Below are 16,522 nucleotides of genomic sequence, written 5' to 3' on the forward strand. Positions count from 1 at the left end.
TGGCTTCAGTCTGATGCGCTTTCTTATTACCACCCACTGCACGCTCTCTCCTGTGGCTGAGGTGTTTCTATACAAACCTAGCGTCCAGTTGTCATATTAATTATTACACCCAGTAATGACTGAAATAGTCAAAATAAGGGGAGACTCAAGAGCGCTTTTTCTCGCTGCTCAAAGATTCTGCAAAGACGCCCTACAACAAAGCACTAATTGGTCCCCAGAAGTAGTCTGACAGGGCATGGAAGATAGGTTTCATAAAGCCGGGCAATTGTGAAGGGGGGAAAGATCTTTGAATAGACCCCACGCTTCTATTCTAAACTCTCTTGCTGAGCAAAAAATGGACTGCTCCTTGAATACTGGCCTGGGCCTGAATGCTCTACCCAGCAGAGAAAAAAAAATGCAGCGTTTATTGTAAGTTTTTTTTTTCTTCTCCAGCTATTCATGTGTTCTATGTGGAGAATCAGCTGGATTTGTTTACCGTGAAAGACCTTTACTTTATTTTCACTCTTGGGGGGTGATGGAGGTGGTGGGGAGGAGGCAAGGGAGGTGGTAGGGGGAGAGAAACATGTGCCTGGACCTAAGCGAGTAGCCTACTGTAAGAAAATAGAGTGTAACAAATCCTACAGAAGTTTAGAATGTATCGATTCTTTTAAGACCTATATAGATTAACGACTTTAGTTATGCCTTTCCTAGGAAGGAATTTAATCATAATGTAAATGGGTCTTTAAGAAAAGGGGGAGGGGGTGTTAGCCAAATAAGGAGAACTTCAAAAGAACTCTCAGGGGTGGCTGAAAATTACCTCCCCCTTCCCTCTCCAAAGAAGGAGGGAGGGAGGGAAGGGAAGAGAGAGAGAGAGAGAGAGAGAGAGAGAGAGAGAGAGAGAGAGAGAGAGAGAGAGAGAGAGAGAGAGAGAGAGAGAGAGAGAGAGAGAGAGAGAGAGAGAGAGAGAGAGAGAGAAGAGGACAGTTTGAGCTTTTTTGTTTAGTTTTGGATTTTTCTTTCTTTAAGAGACAGACTGGAGAGATTTGTCAGAATTAAAAATTCCCAAATGCAGGTGCACTGCAGAAGGTTCAACAACCGAGACTGTGTGTGTGTGTGTGTGTGTGTGTGTGTGTGTGTGTGTGTGTTCCCCCACCCCCACCCCAAGGGTCTACTCCAAGGATGTTTTTTCCTCTATCCCAGGCCCCAGAATAGGCCAAGTTCATCGTAGAATCGCTTGCTAAAACAATTCGCTTCCCAGAAGCTTTCAACCACTTTTCCAAGTTAACGTTTGAATCCTAAGTTTCGGGATTCAGATACAGCCTGAATTTGGGGGAACAGGATTTCATGTTCCCTTCTTCCTAGCGCAAGGAGAAGCCTTCTGTAACTGACAAGGGGAGAGTTCCCCACCTGAAATTTCAGGGGAAATTGTTTCCAACTTCTACTGCCCCTTGAATTAAGATTTACTCCCAAACTCAGGTAATTTCGCTCTGGAAGATCTGTCTGAGGCCTATTAAAAACAATTTTTTTTAGTCAACTATTCATTATACAAAAGTTTAAAACTAACACAGATGTTTCAAAGATCTAGAGTAGATTTTACTATGAGGCTAAATCCAGAAATAGAGGGAGATTCTGAAGGTACATTTTTTTCACAGAAAGTACATAATTTCCTTTTGAACAGGGAGGCCTCCCTTTGGCCCAGAAAATTTTTTGTTTGGGTCACTTGTTCCCCATAGTAAATTGGAACCTTTTCTGGATTAGGTCCCTAGGGTCTGTCACCTACTAGCTGTGGGACAAGGCACATAACTACAACTTTGGGACTCAATTTACTTCTTTAAATGGAGACAGTCATCCTGCTCACACTGCATAGGCTAGGAGGACTTTTGTGAGCTCCCCTTTTCCCCTAAGATCAGGCATGGAAAAGCATTCTGGTAATTAACTGTAAAGTGCTTTACAAATGTAAACTCTGGTGATTTCAGTTTTCCCCATAACTATGTTCTCAAAGTTGGGGGTGAGTGCTCAGCTCTGGTGCTGTTGGAGACATAAGAGCCCAGTGAGTCTTCCTGTAGCTTGGAAGCCTTGCTCTGAGGAGGTCTCTAAATGCAGACCTCCAGATAGATTCTAATGCTTCTCTCGAAAGCCTAAGGCTCACAAGGTGTATTTACTTAACTGTTGTCAAATATGTATGTATATATATACATGCACACATAACACAGTATGCATATACACATAGAACTGTGTATGTATGTAATGTTTGACATTTTTTAAAAAGCCACAGCTATCTGTTTGAATTCTCCAAATAGGCATAAAATGATAATTCCCCATTTATTGTGTTTTGCTCTCCTAATTCCCTCTCACAGCTCCAGGGTTAGCCCTCAGTATGATCCCACCTAGATGGCTTACTCTCAGGAAAGAGAATATCCTTCTCTCTTTCTCTGGGCCAAAATATTTCTCCAGGACTTTGGCCAGAACCAATCCTGGCTGGTGGCAGTTGGATCAAGTGAAAGGTAGCATGTGTTTCAGAGTAAATATACCCCAGTCTGTTTCAATAGATAAAGACCTGGCTTTCAAACCAGAGAGCCTAAAAAAGTCTTGGAGATTAACTCTCATTACCCTCATATGGAAAAAGAGGGGGGAGGGAAAGGGTCAGAGAGGTTTAATGACTTATCCAAGGCCACACAGCTAGCCAGGACTCTAATCCAGGCTTTCAGATTTCCATTCCAATGTTCTCCCCACTGCCATTATCCTATATTATCCTATTAATATTATTATCCTATTATTCCTATAGAGGGAGTGGAAGGAATGCTAAGTTTAGAATCAAAGAGCTTGTGTTTTAACTCTAGCTTCCTACCTAGGTGACTTGGGGCAATTTATTTAACCTTTATGAGTTTCTGTTCCTCTTCTGGAAAATGAGGAACTTGACCTAATTGAATTTTAAGTGCCATTTTCATCTTTAGCATTGTAATCTCTGCTCTGCAAACAAAGCTGGATCCTTCTCTGTCATACACACACAGGCTGCTTTATATAAAAGGAAAAGGTTGCTTTTCTCTATCTTTCTCACATGCCTCAGGTTTGTGTCTCTTCCTATTCCTTTCTATATCACTTAAAAACAGTAAAAATTACCAACATGCAGTCCTTTGTGCCTTTAAAAGTGCTTAGCACACAGGAAAAACTCAAGTATATTTTTAAAAAATCATTCATACATTCCCTTCTTCTGTGAGCTCCTTCCCAAACTACGTGGTACAGTGGTTGGAGCTGTTAGACCCAGAGTCAAGAAGATCTGAGTACAAATCCAACCTCAGATACTTACTAGCTGTATGACTTTGGGCAAGTCACTTAACCTCTCATAGCCTCAGTTTCCTCAATTGTAACATGGAAATAATACTAATAGTACCTCCTTCCCAGGATTGTTGTAAGGATCAAATGAGATCATATTTGTAAAGCACATAGCTAGGTGGCAAAACTAGGACTGGTTACTAAAAGATGACAGGCAGACGAATGACTAATGGACCCTGAATATTTTTAAGTGGATGTCAAGGTAGCTACAAAGATGGCAGGGAGTCTGAGACAAAGCTCGAGTTTACCACATTTTGCCCGGAGCTGGTTGTTTCAGAACATAACACCTTTTGCCATGCATACTAACAGTGATCCTAAGATCTGGAAGGATCTAACCCCTGAACTCGAGTTTCCAGCTAACTGGTCAGAAGTAGAGGTGAAATTAGAAACAGCAGAATTATTTTGGTGAAAATCTGGGCACTCATAGTTTTCAAAAGCATAAACAGGTTAGAATGTGTAATTCTAAAAGCACTAATTGTGTTAGCATGGAGACTCAAGACCCACCCTTGACCTATATGATCTTGAGCGATGGAGTCAGAAAGACCTTAGCTCAAACTTGACCTCAGATAATTACTTACTAGCTGTGGTTGACTCTAGGCAAGTCACTTAACCTCTGTTTGCCTCGGTTTCATCTGTAAAATGGGAGTAATAATTGTACCTACTTCCCAGGGTTGTTGTGGGCATAAAATAATAATTACAAAGCACTTAGCAAAATGTCTGACACATAGTAAACACTTCAGAAATGTTAGCTATTATTGTTTTTGTAACTCTGTGTCTAGATAAAAAAGCCAAGGTAGTGATCAGACACCCAGCAAGTGACTGATGTGGGATTGGAACGCTGGTTTATTTATTTTTTTTCCTTCCATAGCTAGCTCTTCTATCCATGAGGCCACACTGGCTCTTAATGCCCTAAATCTCTAAAATTTTTGCAAGTTGCCAAGTTGCATTGCTTGGAGTTTCTTCACCCAAGAGGTCCCTGTATCAAAGAAATCACAGATCTGGCCCCTATCCTTTTGCCCATATTTTCTCATTTTATCCCTTCAATGACTCTGTGAGGTAAGTACTAGTGTTATCCTTATTTTTACAGATGAGGCTCTCAGGAATAGAGGTTTTTGAGAAGAAATTCTTACTCTCCTCTTCCTGACTCCAAGCCCTACCTTACAAAGTGGTAAACCTCAAAGAAAATTTCATATGGGAAGTACTTTGCAAAGCACTTACAGCGATGTGTGCATGTATACATACACACACACACACACACACACACACTCCATATATATTATGTAAGAATTAAGGAACGAAGAGGGGATCTTTCTGCAGGGGCCAAGGAGTTACCCCCAAAGCCCCTGCAAGGTCGGCACATTTATTGAGGTTAACAGCGATCACTACTAAGCCTACAGAGTCTAATTAGTTTTGAAATCCCCGGAAAACAGGGACAACGGGGCACCTAGAATCTTTCCAAAAAAAGAGGCCTTTGGAATACAGGTGGTGGATTTAACCTTTTGCATTGGCCGGAGATCAGGCGCCTGTCTGTGTGACTCCTGGCTGCCTCAGAAAAGCATGGGAAGCTCTCCTGGTGATGAGGAGGGTACCTCACCTGACTCTCTTTCAAAGGTCCAGAATGCAGGGTGAGACACAACCGCCTGGGTTCTCCCCTGGCTCTCTAGGAGATTTAAAAAAAGGAAGAGGAGGGAGTAGATTCTTGGAATAAAACAGAAAACAGTCTCTTTTGAAGCGAAGTCCTTCTAGGGATCTGCTTGACTGTGGTGATCCATCCCTGGAGACTCCGAGCTCCCAGTGTAAATTTTGTGTTTGAAATGTGTTTTTGCCTCAGATTGTGCAGGAGGAAAGGAAGTATTCTGTACTGTTAAGTAATAACTAGGCTTTACTAGAATGAGCCCAGACTTCCTCTATTGGACTTTGAAGAACAGGGCCGGAAGTTTGGTGCCAAGTAGGCTTGGCTGGCTTCCTGAGGTCTGACTCTCCCCACGAGGGGGAAACTTGAGGCAGACTGTGATTTTGCCAGTTTAGGGAACTCCTGAAGAGGAAACTCCCTCCACTAAAATAGACTGGCAACTACTGAGCAACTTAAAGCAGAGGAGAAAGGGATACTGAAGGGCAGCCATCTTTGGGTATAGAGAGCTAGTCTACCTTTGAGTCACAAAAACTTCAGTTAGATTGGAGGCCCACCTCAGGCATGACGGCTGTGTGACCCTAGACAACCTGAGTGAGAACTCCAAGCCAATTATATCATCATCATCATCATCATCATCATCATCATCATCATCATCATCGTTGTTGTCCTCATTATCATCAGAAAGATGTTTGGGGTACCAAGAAATCTCTACTTCCCTCTTACCTTCTTATCAAGTTCCTTCTATTATCAGTTATTTCTCCGACCAGATTCCATCTCAAATTACTCCTCATTTGGCATCTGTTGTCAACAAGGCAAGACGAACTGTATTTATTAAGCACCTGCTAAATTCCAGACAAGGTACCTTGAAGTCCTGGGGAGATGGAGGGGGAATTTGAAAAAAAGCTCCTGTGCTGCCCTCAAGGAGCACACATTTTAATGGGAGAGACAACAGACGAACACCTACGTACAAAAAACACATAAAGAGGTTAAATTGGCCATAACTTTTGAGGGTAGACCCAGGCATTAAAAGCTTCTTGGAAACAAGATTTTTGCTGAGTCCTGAAGAAAGTCAAGCCAGGGGACAGCGGGCCAGCTAGTTTTTGTTTCTGGATTTTTGTTTTGAAAGCTGGTATTAAAACAAAAACAAAAACTTTTATCTTACTTGAGTGGGATGTTGTATGATCTTTAACTAGATAATATTTGTTTAATGATCTCATAGAATTAGCAGGCTGATGGCTCTCCATCAACCACTATTGACTGTCCTTGGCAACTGCAGCTCTTTGCTTCTGGTCAGGAGATAGAGATACTGGGAAAAGACCAAGGATTTTATAGCTGCAAGGGATTTTACTGGTCACCTAGTCAGCCCTCCTTTTATTATAGATGGGAAAATAGGACCATAAAGATGAAATGATTTATCCAAGGTCATGAAAGCAGTAAATAAGGTGCTGGGGTTAGGATTTGAACCCAGGTCTTCTGATTCTGAAATCAATCCTCTTTTCATTACCCCATGGAATAAAATAAGGGTGTGGTCTGATGAATCCCCGAAATTACAAAAAAAAATGTACTCCATTCTGCGCCTCTGGGTACTAAGCGGAGGCTAGCTGGGGAGAGAGGTGTGATATTATTTTAACTGGTGCGTTGTATCTGGCGTCCAGGATGGAAGGTAGTAGCCATTTACATACCATGATCCCACCAGGAAGCATAAAGACAATTTAAACGCAGCCTTTCCACCTTTCTCCTATAGAAAGCACAACCTGGACTTATTCTTTCCCTATCTTACATGACCTTCGGGAGAAAATTCTACCTTAGGGAAAATTTGCTGTGCCTAGAAGCTCAAATGGATAGAAGTCATGCAGCCTGGGCACATGCGGTTGGGGCAGTTATCTGCATAATGCCCTGCGCTCGGTCCCCACCAATGCAGACTGGCAGCGCTGGCTGAACTAGCCTGAGTGCTGCTCAGCTCTCCAATGCCATCCTCACCAAGCACGCAGGGCCACAGCGGTCATTTTGCTTTCTCCAACCTCATACATACGGTATCGCCCCTCCGAAACGCCCTCCTTCCCAAAAGAAAGCACCTCAGTCTCGGGATTCTCTTAGGAGCAGCTAACCCACTGAGGGAAGGTGTTTCAGCCCCAGCTCAGTGCCAGTCTCCCATCCCCGCAGCTGCGCAACATGCACAACATACACGAGGAAGACTGGGGGAAGGGGCAAGCGAGAACGCTCGTGGGGACTGGAGGAGGGCGTTTTCCAAACTGTTGGGGGTTGGAATCACTTAGTGACGGGCGGGTCGCTTCCAGTTTCCCGGCATATATCTCAAAAGAAGGGGCATTCTCTGGGGATTCCGGGCGCACTCTCCGCCTGCTGCGCCAAGCCTGGGGATGCCATCCTTCCCTAGCTCCGTCTCCGTCCCTTTTTCTAGCGGGAGAGGGACCTTCCCGGCTGCAGGATACGGACTTCAGGGTCCTCTTTCACGGCTCACCTGTCTTGCTGTCTTCCTGTCCTCTCCTCACCCCATCCTAGCCCACCCGAAGGCTCTGAGACTCTGGTGCCCACACGCTGCGACGGTCTCTGAAGAGGCCTTCTCCGGCCGGGCTGTCTGCCTACCCCTCTGCCCCCACAGGCTGGACGCACCACCACCACCACCACCCCCCGCTCAGCACCTGGAGCTAGGTGATACCTGCCACACATCTTCCGTGCACCCCCAAATCTCCTTTCCAGCCACACTTCTTTATCAGCTAGGCTCTAGAGCAATTCACCTCGCCCCCCACTACCACACACACACACTCCTGTGTCCCACAGCCCCGAAATCGCTGCGGAAAGTACCCACTTGTCCAAGAGCAGGGAGGTGGCTCTGGCCTCCCCAGCCCCGGCACGTCTTTCCTAACTTTGCTCTAGGTCTGCCTGGGATGGTGCCTCCGATGTCTTTGCTGTGAATCTCCCCGAATCCAGGGTCCCAGCCCTGCTCTTCCTCTTCCCAGGTCTCTCCCCCCAACACCTTGCAGGCAGCCACCCCCGACTGCCGCCCAGCCCCGGCTCCCCCAGCTGTTTATTCAGCGCTCTGCGCGGCACGCGCCAGGCGCACGCACTGCAACAACAAACCTGGTGAATGGGGAGTTTGCAAGGGATCGGGCGGCGCGAGGGCTGGGGCCGGGAGCGGGGGAGGGGAGGGGGGTTTGGGAAGGGGTGGGAGGAGGGGAGGGAGCGAGGGAGGAGGGGGAGCGTGGGGGCCGGAGCCGCGGGAGCGGGGGGTGAGGCGGGGCCAGGGAGAGCGCGTGGGGCTGTGTGTCCCATTGAAAAGGCAGCCGCACTCCGGACCGAGAGCACTCACTTCAAGCCAGGGAACGTGGAAGGCGCCAGGGGAGGGAGAGCGAGGAAAATAAAGAGAGGGAGAGAAATAAAGGGAGCCCGAGCACGGCCGCGAGGAGCGGAGAGGGAGCCCTCGGGGGAGAGGGGGGAGAGGAGCGCAGGCCCGGCGCGGAGAGCCGGCGGCCCCGCGCTCGCTCGCTCGCTCGCTCGCCTTTTCTTTTCTTCTTTCCTTTTTTTTTTTGCAAGAAGGAGCCGCCAGCGGCAGCCTCACACGCGAGCGCCACGCGAGGCTCCCGAAGCCAACCCGCAAAGGGAGGAGGGGAGAAGGAGGAGGAGCGCCGGGAGGCGGAGGAAAGCCTCTCCACCTTGCCGCCCCCCCCACGAGTCTCCCTCTTTTTTTCTTTTTCCTCCTTTCTTTTTTCCTTCCCTCCGGACCCCTTCTCTTCCGTCCCTTCCCTCTCTCGACGTCTCCGCTCTCCCCGCGCCGTCTCCGCTCTCCCCGCGCCGTCTCCATCCCTCGGGCTCCCGGCTCCCTCCTCTCCTGGCGGCCCATGGAGAGCCCGTCCAAGATGGAAAGCGCGGGGGCCGGCCAGCCGCCGCCCGCTCCGCCGCAGCCCGCTCCGCCCCAGCCGCAGCCCTTCCTGCAGCCCGCCGCCTGCTTCTTCGCGGCGGCCGCGGCGGCGGCGGCGGCGGCGGCAGCGGCGGCTGCCCAGAGCGCGCAGAAGCCGGCGGCGGCGCCGCAGCCCAGCCCGGCCGACGGCCAAGCCTCGGGGGGCGCTCCCAAGGCTGCGCCCAAGCAGGCCAAGCGGCCGCGCTCCTCGTCGCCCGAGCTGATGCGCTGCAAGCGGCGCCTCAACTTCAGCGGCTTCGGCTACAGCCTGCCGCAGCAGCAGCCGGCGGCAGTGGCCCGGCGCAACGAGCGCGAGCGCAACCGCGTCAAGCTGGTCAACCTGGGCTTCGCCACGCTGCGGGAGCACGTCCCCAACGGCGCGGCCAACAAGAAGATGAGCAAGGTGGAGACGCTGCGCTCGGCCGTCGAGTACATCCGCGCCCTGCAGCAGCTGCTGGACGAGCACGACGCCGTCAGCGCTGCCTTCCAGGCCGGCGTGCTCTCGCCCACCATCTCCCCCAGCTACTCCAACGACTTGAACTCCATGGCCGGCTCCCCGGTCTCGTCCTACTCGTCCGACGAGGGCTCCTACGACCCGCTCAGTCCGGAGGAGCAGGAACTTCTGGACTTTACAAATTGGTTCTGAACGCCTTCCCCAGCCCTGGCCCGCGGGACAGCAAACTTTTGGAGCAGGCGAGTGTGTGTGTGTGTGCGTCCCTGTGTCTGTGCGTCTGTCTGTGTCTGTGTGTCTGCGTGTCGGGGAGGGCGGAGGCGGTGTCTTCTCTTTTCCATCCCCTCGACCTCCGCCGCCTCGGCTTGGAGGGGTGCGTCAGGTTTTGTCGCGTTTGTGTGTCTCTGTTGCGGGAGAGAGGAGCGGGTGGCACCCGCATCCCTTCCCCTCCCCTCATTTCAGTGTGCAAAGGCGAGGGGATCAGCGAGGCGCGTGTGCATGTGTGTGTGGGGGGTGGGGGGAGAGGTTGCTTTTCACCTCCCTCGCCCCTTCTCTCATCACATCCCTTGGGGTGTGTCTGTGTGTCTGTGTGTCCGTGTGTGTGTCCAGAAAAGTTCCAGCTACATAGGCTGGAGCCCTTCTCAGCCATTTGTGTTTGAGGATGAGGGGTGGAGGGACCCGGTGCCCAGGCAAAGGGGGAGGAGTGAAGAGGGCGTGGGCTGGGAAGCCTGAGCTTAGTTGGGGCGCCTAGGGAGGGGAACGGCTGGGGAGGCTTTAGGGAAGGGCAGAGCCCTGGCTGCATCCGTCTGCCTCTCCGCTCTGCGCCCCCCCCCGCCTACGGAGGTTCATCCGCCGAGTGTCCACACTGACCCCTTCTGCTGTTGTCACGTTACAGGGTGACCCGAGAGAACCTGCCTCTCCGCCAGCCACACTGGGAGGAAGAAGACGAAATCAGCCCCCCCTCCCCCAAACAAAACGACGCCCAGGCTGCGGTCCCTTATCTCCCTCTCCCCGAGAGCCCTCCAGGACGGCTCAGTACTGCTCTAGCCTCTGCACCGCAGCTTCCGAAGAGGAGGATGAAGGCTGACTGAAGAGCCTGTTGTGGGGGGCGCGGGTGTGTGCGGAGCAGCCTATGAACTTCTCAGTGGCGATGGAATCAGAAGGGGGGCAGACAGCACATGTTTATTGTACGAACGCTAACATATAAGCCTAGAGCCTAAAGCATCCCCCCTTCACAGACCTTGAACTCAGAACCCATCACCCAGAGTACACTCATCCTTCAGGAGCGGGTGTCGGGCCTTTTCTCCTTGACTGGCCATGGACCTACATTTACTTCCCCCATCAGTGTGTCTGCGACGAAACTATGCTGTATTCAAAGAGTCCTTTGAAATCACACTCTCCTAGCTCTCCCCTCCCCCTCCTGACTCAGACCACCCCCCCTTTCCTTGACATCTTTTCTACCGTATTCATCTTAAAATGCTTCCAATCTTTTGTGAATTTTTTTTTATTATGAGAAAATCTATTTGTATCTATCCTAACCAGTTTGGGGATATATTAAGATATTTTTGTATATAAGAGAGAAAGAGAGAGAGAAAAGAGATTTATAGAAGTTTTGTACAAATGTTTTAAAATGTGTATATCTTGCTACCTTACTTAATATGTGATGCTTCTTACCTCTGCCTGTTCTCGATAAGTAGTCACCACCACAAATGCCATCTTTTGTATACGGTTGGGTGAAGGACCCACCTCACAGGTGGGGCGGAGAGACTGCCGGATGTACTTTAGCACCAATGTGTCTTACTTTATAGAAACTTTGTTAATGTATTAATAATGTCAAACCCTGTTGGAGGAGGGGACGAAGTTTATGCAGCTACTGTCCAAACGCAAAAAAAAAAAAAAAAATGGTAGCCACTGGTTTTCCTATTGCTGCCTTGTTTTGGGAGAACTTAAAACCACTGCCTATTTTTCTTACTGTTTTATTACAAACTTACAAAGTTCCTGTATAACCCTGTTTTATACAAAACTAGTTTCGTAATAAAACTTTTTTGTTTTGTTTTTTTTTTTGTTTTTTAAAGAAAAATGATCCTATGCCTCTCAAAGTTATTAGACAGGACATCCCCATTCCTGTGGGCTGGAGAAAGGGGAAAGGAAGGGAAGGGAAGGGAAGGAGTTGGGATGGATAAGGTAGAGGGTAGAGATGATACCAAACATGTTCAGTGGCAAAGATGACAAAGATAAGTGTTATTGCAGCCCAGGCCAGTATGTTGTCTCTATGATGAATGTAAGGGCAAAAGATATATAGGTAACAGTTGTGTTTTTGTCCTTCCATTCTGCCAATGCACACGCGCATACACACACACACACACACACACACACACACACACAGAGAGAATAGGGGATGCTTAATAGCTTCATTGTCCTTGAGTGAAATCACCGCACGTTAAATAATTCCCCCAAAAGAAGCAGCTTAGAAAAGAGGGCGCTCCATCCCACACTTTTCATCCCTCGGTGGTGCATCTAACTTCTCATTGTGCCTCCAATAAATCCATCTATGAAATTTAGGGAGAAAGGCTAAGGGGAGGAGAGGGGAACCCATGGTAAAAACAAACTTTCTTGTTTGGGATGTGGTTCTCCCCCTCCCCATACCAAACACACACTTTTTCTTTTCTTGCCTTTGCACAATGACGTTAAACCACAGATAGATTTGCTGCAGTTCAGATAATTCCTGGAAAAAAAGGGGGAGGTGAGATGGAAAAAAAGGGGAGGGGGAGGTCCAAGGGATTGAAATTAAATAAATAAGCCAGAAGAGAAGTAATGTGAGGCAAATTCGAAACACTGGTGTCGCCAAGCCTATCGTTCTGGTCAAATAGCGTGATCTGCGTGCAAAAATACCCAATTATCAAGTTTCAAAAAGAAATTAGTTGAGGATTTTATATCTTGCTTGCTTGCTTTTTCCTCTCATTTCTTTTTCTCTTTTTTCTTTTTCTTTCTTTTCTTTCTTTTTTCTTTTTCTTTTTGGCTAGTCTGCTTGTTGTCAGTTAGCAGGGACGTGACCGGAATCCAAGCCTGTTTTCGCCTGGCTACTTGCTTGCCTTCTGCATTACTTGCAAATTCAGTTTGCGTGCATGAAGCCAAGCGGAAAGGAGAACGCAAAATGCATCTTACAAAACCCAACAAAGACAGCAAAGCCAGCGTGTCTTACAGAGTTAAAAAGAAAAAAAAAAATCTTGCCTGTGTTTGTGCATCCAGCTCTAACGTTGATTCGCACCAATAATGCTACACACATAGATATACAGAGATATTTCAGGCCTCCAGGCAATGAGCTCTCCGAAGTTTCTTGGCATTCTGCAGATATGTTCTTCTATAAGATGCACCCAGGCCTCTCAGACACAAACCATCGACATGATTAAAAAGGGGGGTGGGGGGTGGGGGGAGTCAGGCAATTCCCCATCTTCATAAATAACCATAGCCTGTGAAAGCCCTGGGTCAGTTTCAAGATTATTGATGAAAATAACAACATTATAATGTTTCCTTCATGTTCATCCTTTAGTTTTTGAGGGAATGAATCTCCTCTCCCTTCCTCCTCTCCTTTCCTTTTCTCTCCTCTCCTTTTTTCTCTTGGCTCTTCTCTCCCCTCCCTTCTCCCCTGCCCTTCTCCCTTGCCATTCTTTTCCCTCCTCTCCTTTCCTCTCCTCTCTTTCCCCCTCTCACCTCCGTTCCCTCTTTCTCTCCAAGCCCCCTCCCCCAACTCCTTCACAAGTTTACAGATAAGGTATGCAAAAGAAAGTGCAGCTAGTAATTTATGGCTATGAATATAACATTAGGATAGTGTTTCACTGCATACAAAGGGGAATTTTCTCTTCCTTGTGTAGACAGGTGTTCTTTTGCTCACTTCTGAATGGTAAATATTCAGCACTCATTAAAGTCCAGGGAAAGTTACGCCGTGGTTGGCCACAATGTGTAAGGCAAACTCGGGAAATTCACAAAAACACACACACACGCACACACACACACACACACACAATTTTGCCGAAGATAGGAAAGGGCAAACCAGGATTGGGGTAAATCTCATTACATCTGCTCTAATCGCTTAGCAACACAAAGCCTTTTCTTGTATCAGGAGGGAGAGGCATTCATGGCTCCCTGACAAGCAGTATTCAGCCAGCATTAGTAAACCCCATAAATCAGAGGCTTCTATTGGGTGCCCGAGGACTTTTTAAAGCTGCATTGGGCTAGCAGAGAGATGCAAAACATAGACACAGGGACGAGTGCATTCTTTCTCCACTCCCATTTTCCTTTGGAAGGGGTGTATGTACATTGGATTGGGGGTTGTGACTTATAAACTGGTTGATTAACCAGTATAAAATTACAACTTGAAAACATTTTTTAAAATTTCTGTTCTGAGAGGGATGCCTACTAACCACCAAGTTGGGGCTTAAACACTCCAACAAAAGTGAGATGTGGGGAGAATTTAAAAAACAAAAAACAACTACTGTCTCAATCAGGGAATTCAATAATCAGAGACCAACATAGAGTTGGGGGGTGAGGGGAATGACATTGAAGCCACTTATCTGTTTCCTTCGGCCACACTCTTGGGTTGGGTAGGGGGAGCTGTCTCAAGTTCAACCCAAAGAATGGGTAGAGGCCCACCGTAGTAGAAATGAATTAGTAGTCCTGCTACACAGAGATAGAGAACCAATGGATAAGGGTGCAAGCTGTCTTTGAGGAAAGCTCAGTTTCCACTCCAAAAATCTCTCCTGTCTCAAGCTCAGGCTCAGGCTCAAGAAATGAAGCTTTCCCCTCTCACTGGATTCACTGGGCTGATCTTTGACTAACCTTATGAACCAGTATGTTTTGAGATGGAGGAGATGTCAACAACATAATTCTCCACACCACCCCAATACTTAGAGAGTTTACAATGTCCTATCCTCACAACAACCTAAGGGAGTAGGTAATGAGTTGTACATTTGACAAGGTAGCTAAAGAATCCTGTAACTAGAATCATAAGACCTATGTTCAAACCCCATATCTTATACTTTTATGATGGACAAGTTGATTCACTTATGCCCCAGTTTCCTTATCTGTAAAGTGAAAGGGTTATGCTGGAAGATCTTGGACACCTTCTAGATCTCTGATTGATCTCTTCGATACTGAAATTCAGAATGAGTAAGTGACTGATCCAGCCACATCACTAATGCAGGAGCTGGCGCTCAAAATCAGGTCTCTGAACTCCAAATCAACTCAGTCTCCATCTGCCCTAGGCAAAGGAACTCTTAGAAAATGAGCTAAGAGCAAGATAAGCTTTACTGGGGGATACACACTGGTTACTGCCTAAGGCCTAATCTTTTTCCAGTGGAAAGTCTTGTCTATATTTGGGGAGCCTAGGCCTCAGGAGAAGGGGTTTGTGGGGATTTATGTGTGGATTATTTACCAAGACCCAATTAAGCCCCTCTAAAAAAGAAAGCATTCATCAAATAATAATAACTGACATTTTTATAGTGTAAAGCTGCTCTACACCCATAAACTCATCTGTATCTCATAAGTCTGGCATTTAGCACAGGTATAAATATTCCCATTTTCTGGATGAGGAAGCAAAGTCTCTAGGAGGTAAGGCCATATACCTCAGGACACACAGATAGTAATCATTCTGTCAATAAGATTTTATATGTCTGAATCACTGTTAGGTGTTGGAGATAGCAAAGGCAAAAGAAAAAGAATGAGGAACCCCAAAAAGCTTAGATACTAGGGATTTGAACTCTGGTCTTCCTGACCCCAAGTCTAGCACTGTTGGTGAAATATGATGCTGTCAAAGACTTGGGAGGATCATCATTTGGGCCAGCAGCCCTCTAACCTTGTTTTTTTCCTGCCCTCAATTTTTTATTTTGTTTTGTTTTCAACTTCACCTGTCTTTAAAGTGAGGTCCACTGCTCTCCAGAAACAGTTAATGACCAGATTTTCATCACTTCACAGAACATCCTTCTTCTCCCTCCCCTAGAGCAACCAGGTTCATGGAGCCTGTTAGAACTCACTCAGAGAGCTCAGCATATGAACGAAGGTGAGGGGCCAAGAAATCACATGGTAGGGCAGAAGGGGTGGGTTGGATTCTTGTTTTAATATTCGTTTTAAAGTGAAAGCACAAAGGACTTGGCCCCGCTGCAGGTTGGAGTGATATTCTTTCTTCTGTAGCAAAATGAGATTGTTACAAAAGAGATTTTTGTAGATTAAGGGCAGGAAGCAAGTTGTATTGCAGAGCCCAGGGACCCGAGCGCGTGTCAAGCTTAATGATTTATTCAAACTATATACTATCCCAGCTGGTCCCCAGCTCTGATTGGCTGGAGGCATGCGTCCACTGTCAGCTGCGTGCGCCCAGGCTCTTCCGTGAGCTAACTGGGCCAGGGTAACAGCCCGGGCTACCTGACTCCGAGGGAGATGGAGGGGAGAGCGAGGGTGGGAGGAAAGAGGATAGAAAGATTGGGGGTGGGGGGGAAGCAAGACAGGAGAGAGAGTTGGAGGAAGGAGGAGAGGGAGTGAGGGGTAAAAGGAGAGAAAGAGAGACAGAATGGGAGGGAAGGAAGTGAGAGAGAAAAAGGAGAGAGAAAGGTTGAGAGAGGGAGAGAAGGAAGAGAGCAATGAGAGAGAGGAGAAGAGGAGAGAAATAAAAGGAAAAGGAGAAGAGAAAGAGAGAGAGAGAGAGAGAGAGCAAAGTAGGAAGAGGAAAAGAGAGGGAAAAGACGTCAGTTGAAGAGAAAGGAAGAAAGAGAAAAAGAAAGAAGGAAAGAAAGAAGTAGGGAAGGAGAAAAAGATTAGAGAAGGAGGTGGGGGAATGGGAAGAGGGGGAAAGATGATGAAACAGGAGGACAGAGATCAGAAGGAAAACGAGTGAGGAGAAAGGAGAGAAGAGGGATTGGAGGGGAAGGAAATACGAGAGATCTGGGGAGGGATAAAGGAGAAAGACGGGAGAGGGAGAGATGGACTGATAAAGAAATTGGCAGAGAGGTGGTGCTTAGAGAAAAGAAAGATAGAGAGTGAGGGAGAGGAGAATGGATGGCACAAGGAGACAGTTGGTGAGAGAACAGAGAAAAGCACAGAAATGAATGAATATACTCTAGAGTAGGCGCTCCCTCTCAGAAGGCAAAATGTGAGATCATCAACTGAAACTAGAGTCCGAATAAAGCGCACACCCAGGCAGCCGGCACTGTACAAAGCTTCT

At 47.5% G+C, this 16,522-nt stretch overlaps 1 protein-coding gene across 1 annotated transcript; it reads left to right on the forward strand.

The window, feature by feature from the left end:
* Positions 1-8,232: 8,232 nt before the first annotated feature.
* On the forward strand, positions 8,233-10,293 carry ASCL1 (achaete-scute family bHLH transcription factor 1). The gene is made up of 2 exons (XM_072655755.1): positions 8,233-9,554; positions 10,208-10,293. Exon 1 carries the CDS (start codon positions 8,803-8,805, stop codon positions 9,505-9,507), a length of 705 nt encoding a protein of 234 aa, XP_072511856.1. The 5' UTR covers positions 8,233-8,802; the 3' UTR covers positions 9,508-9,554; positions 10,208-10,293.
* The last annotated feature ends 6,229 nt before the right edge of the window (positions 10,294-16,522 follow it).

The sequence above is a fragment of the Notamacropus eugenii genome, chromosome 3 (assembly GCF_028372415.1).
Source record: "Notamacropus eugenii isolate mMacEug1 chromosome 3, mMacEug1.pri_v2, whole genome shotgun sequence".
Lineage (NCBI taxonomy): Eukaryota > Metazoa > Chordata > Mammalia > Diprotodontia > Macropodidae > Notamacropus > Notamacropus eugenii.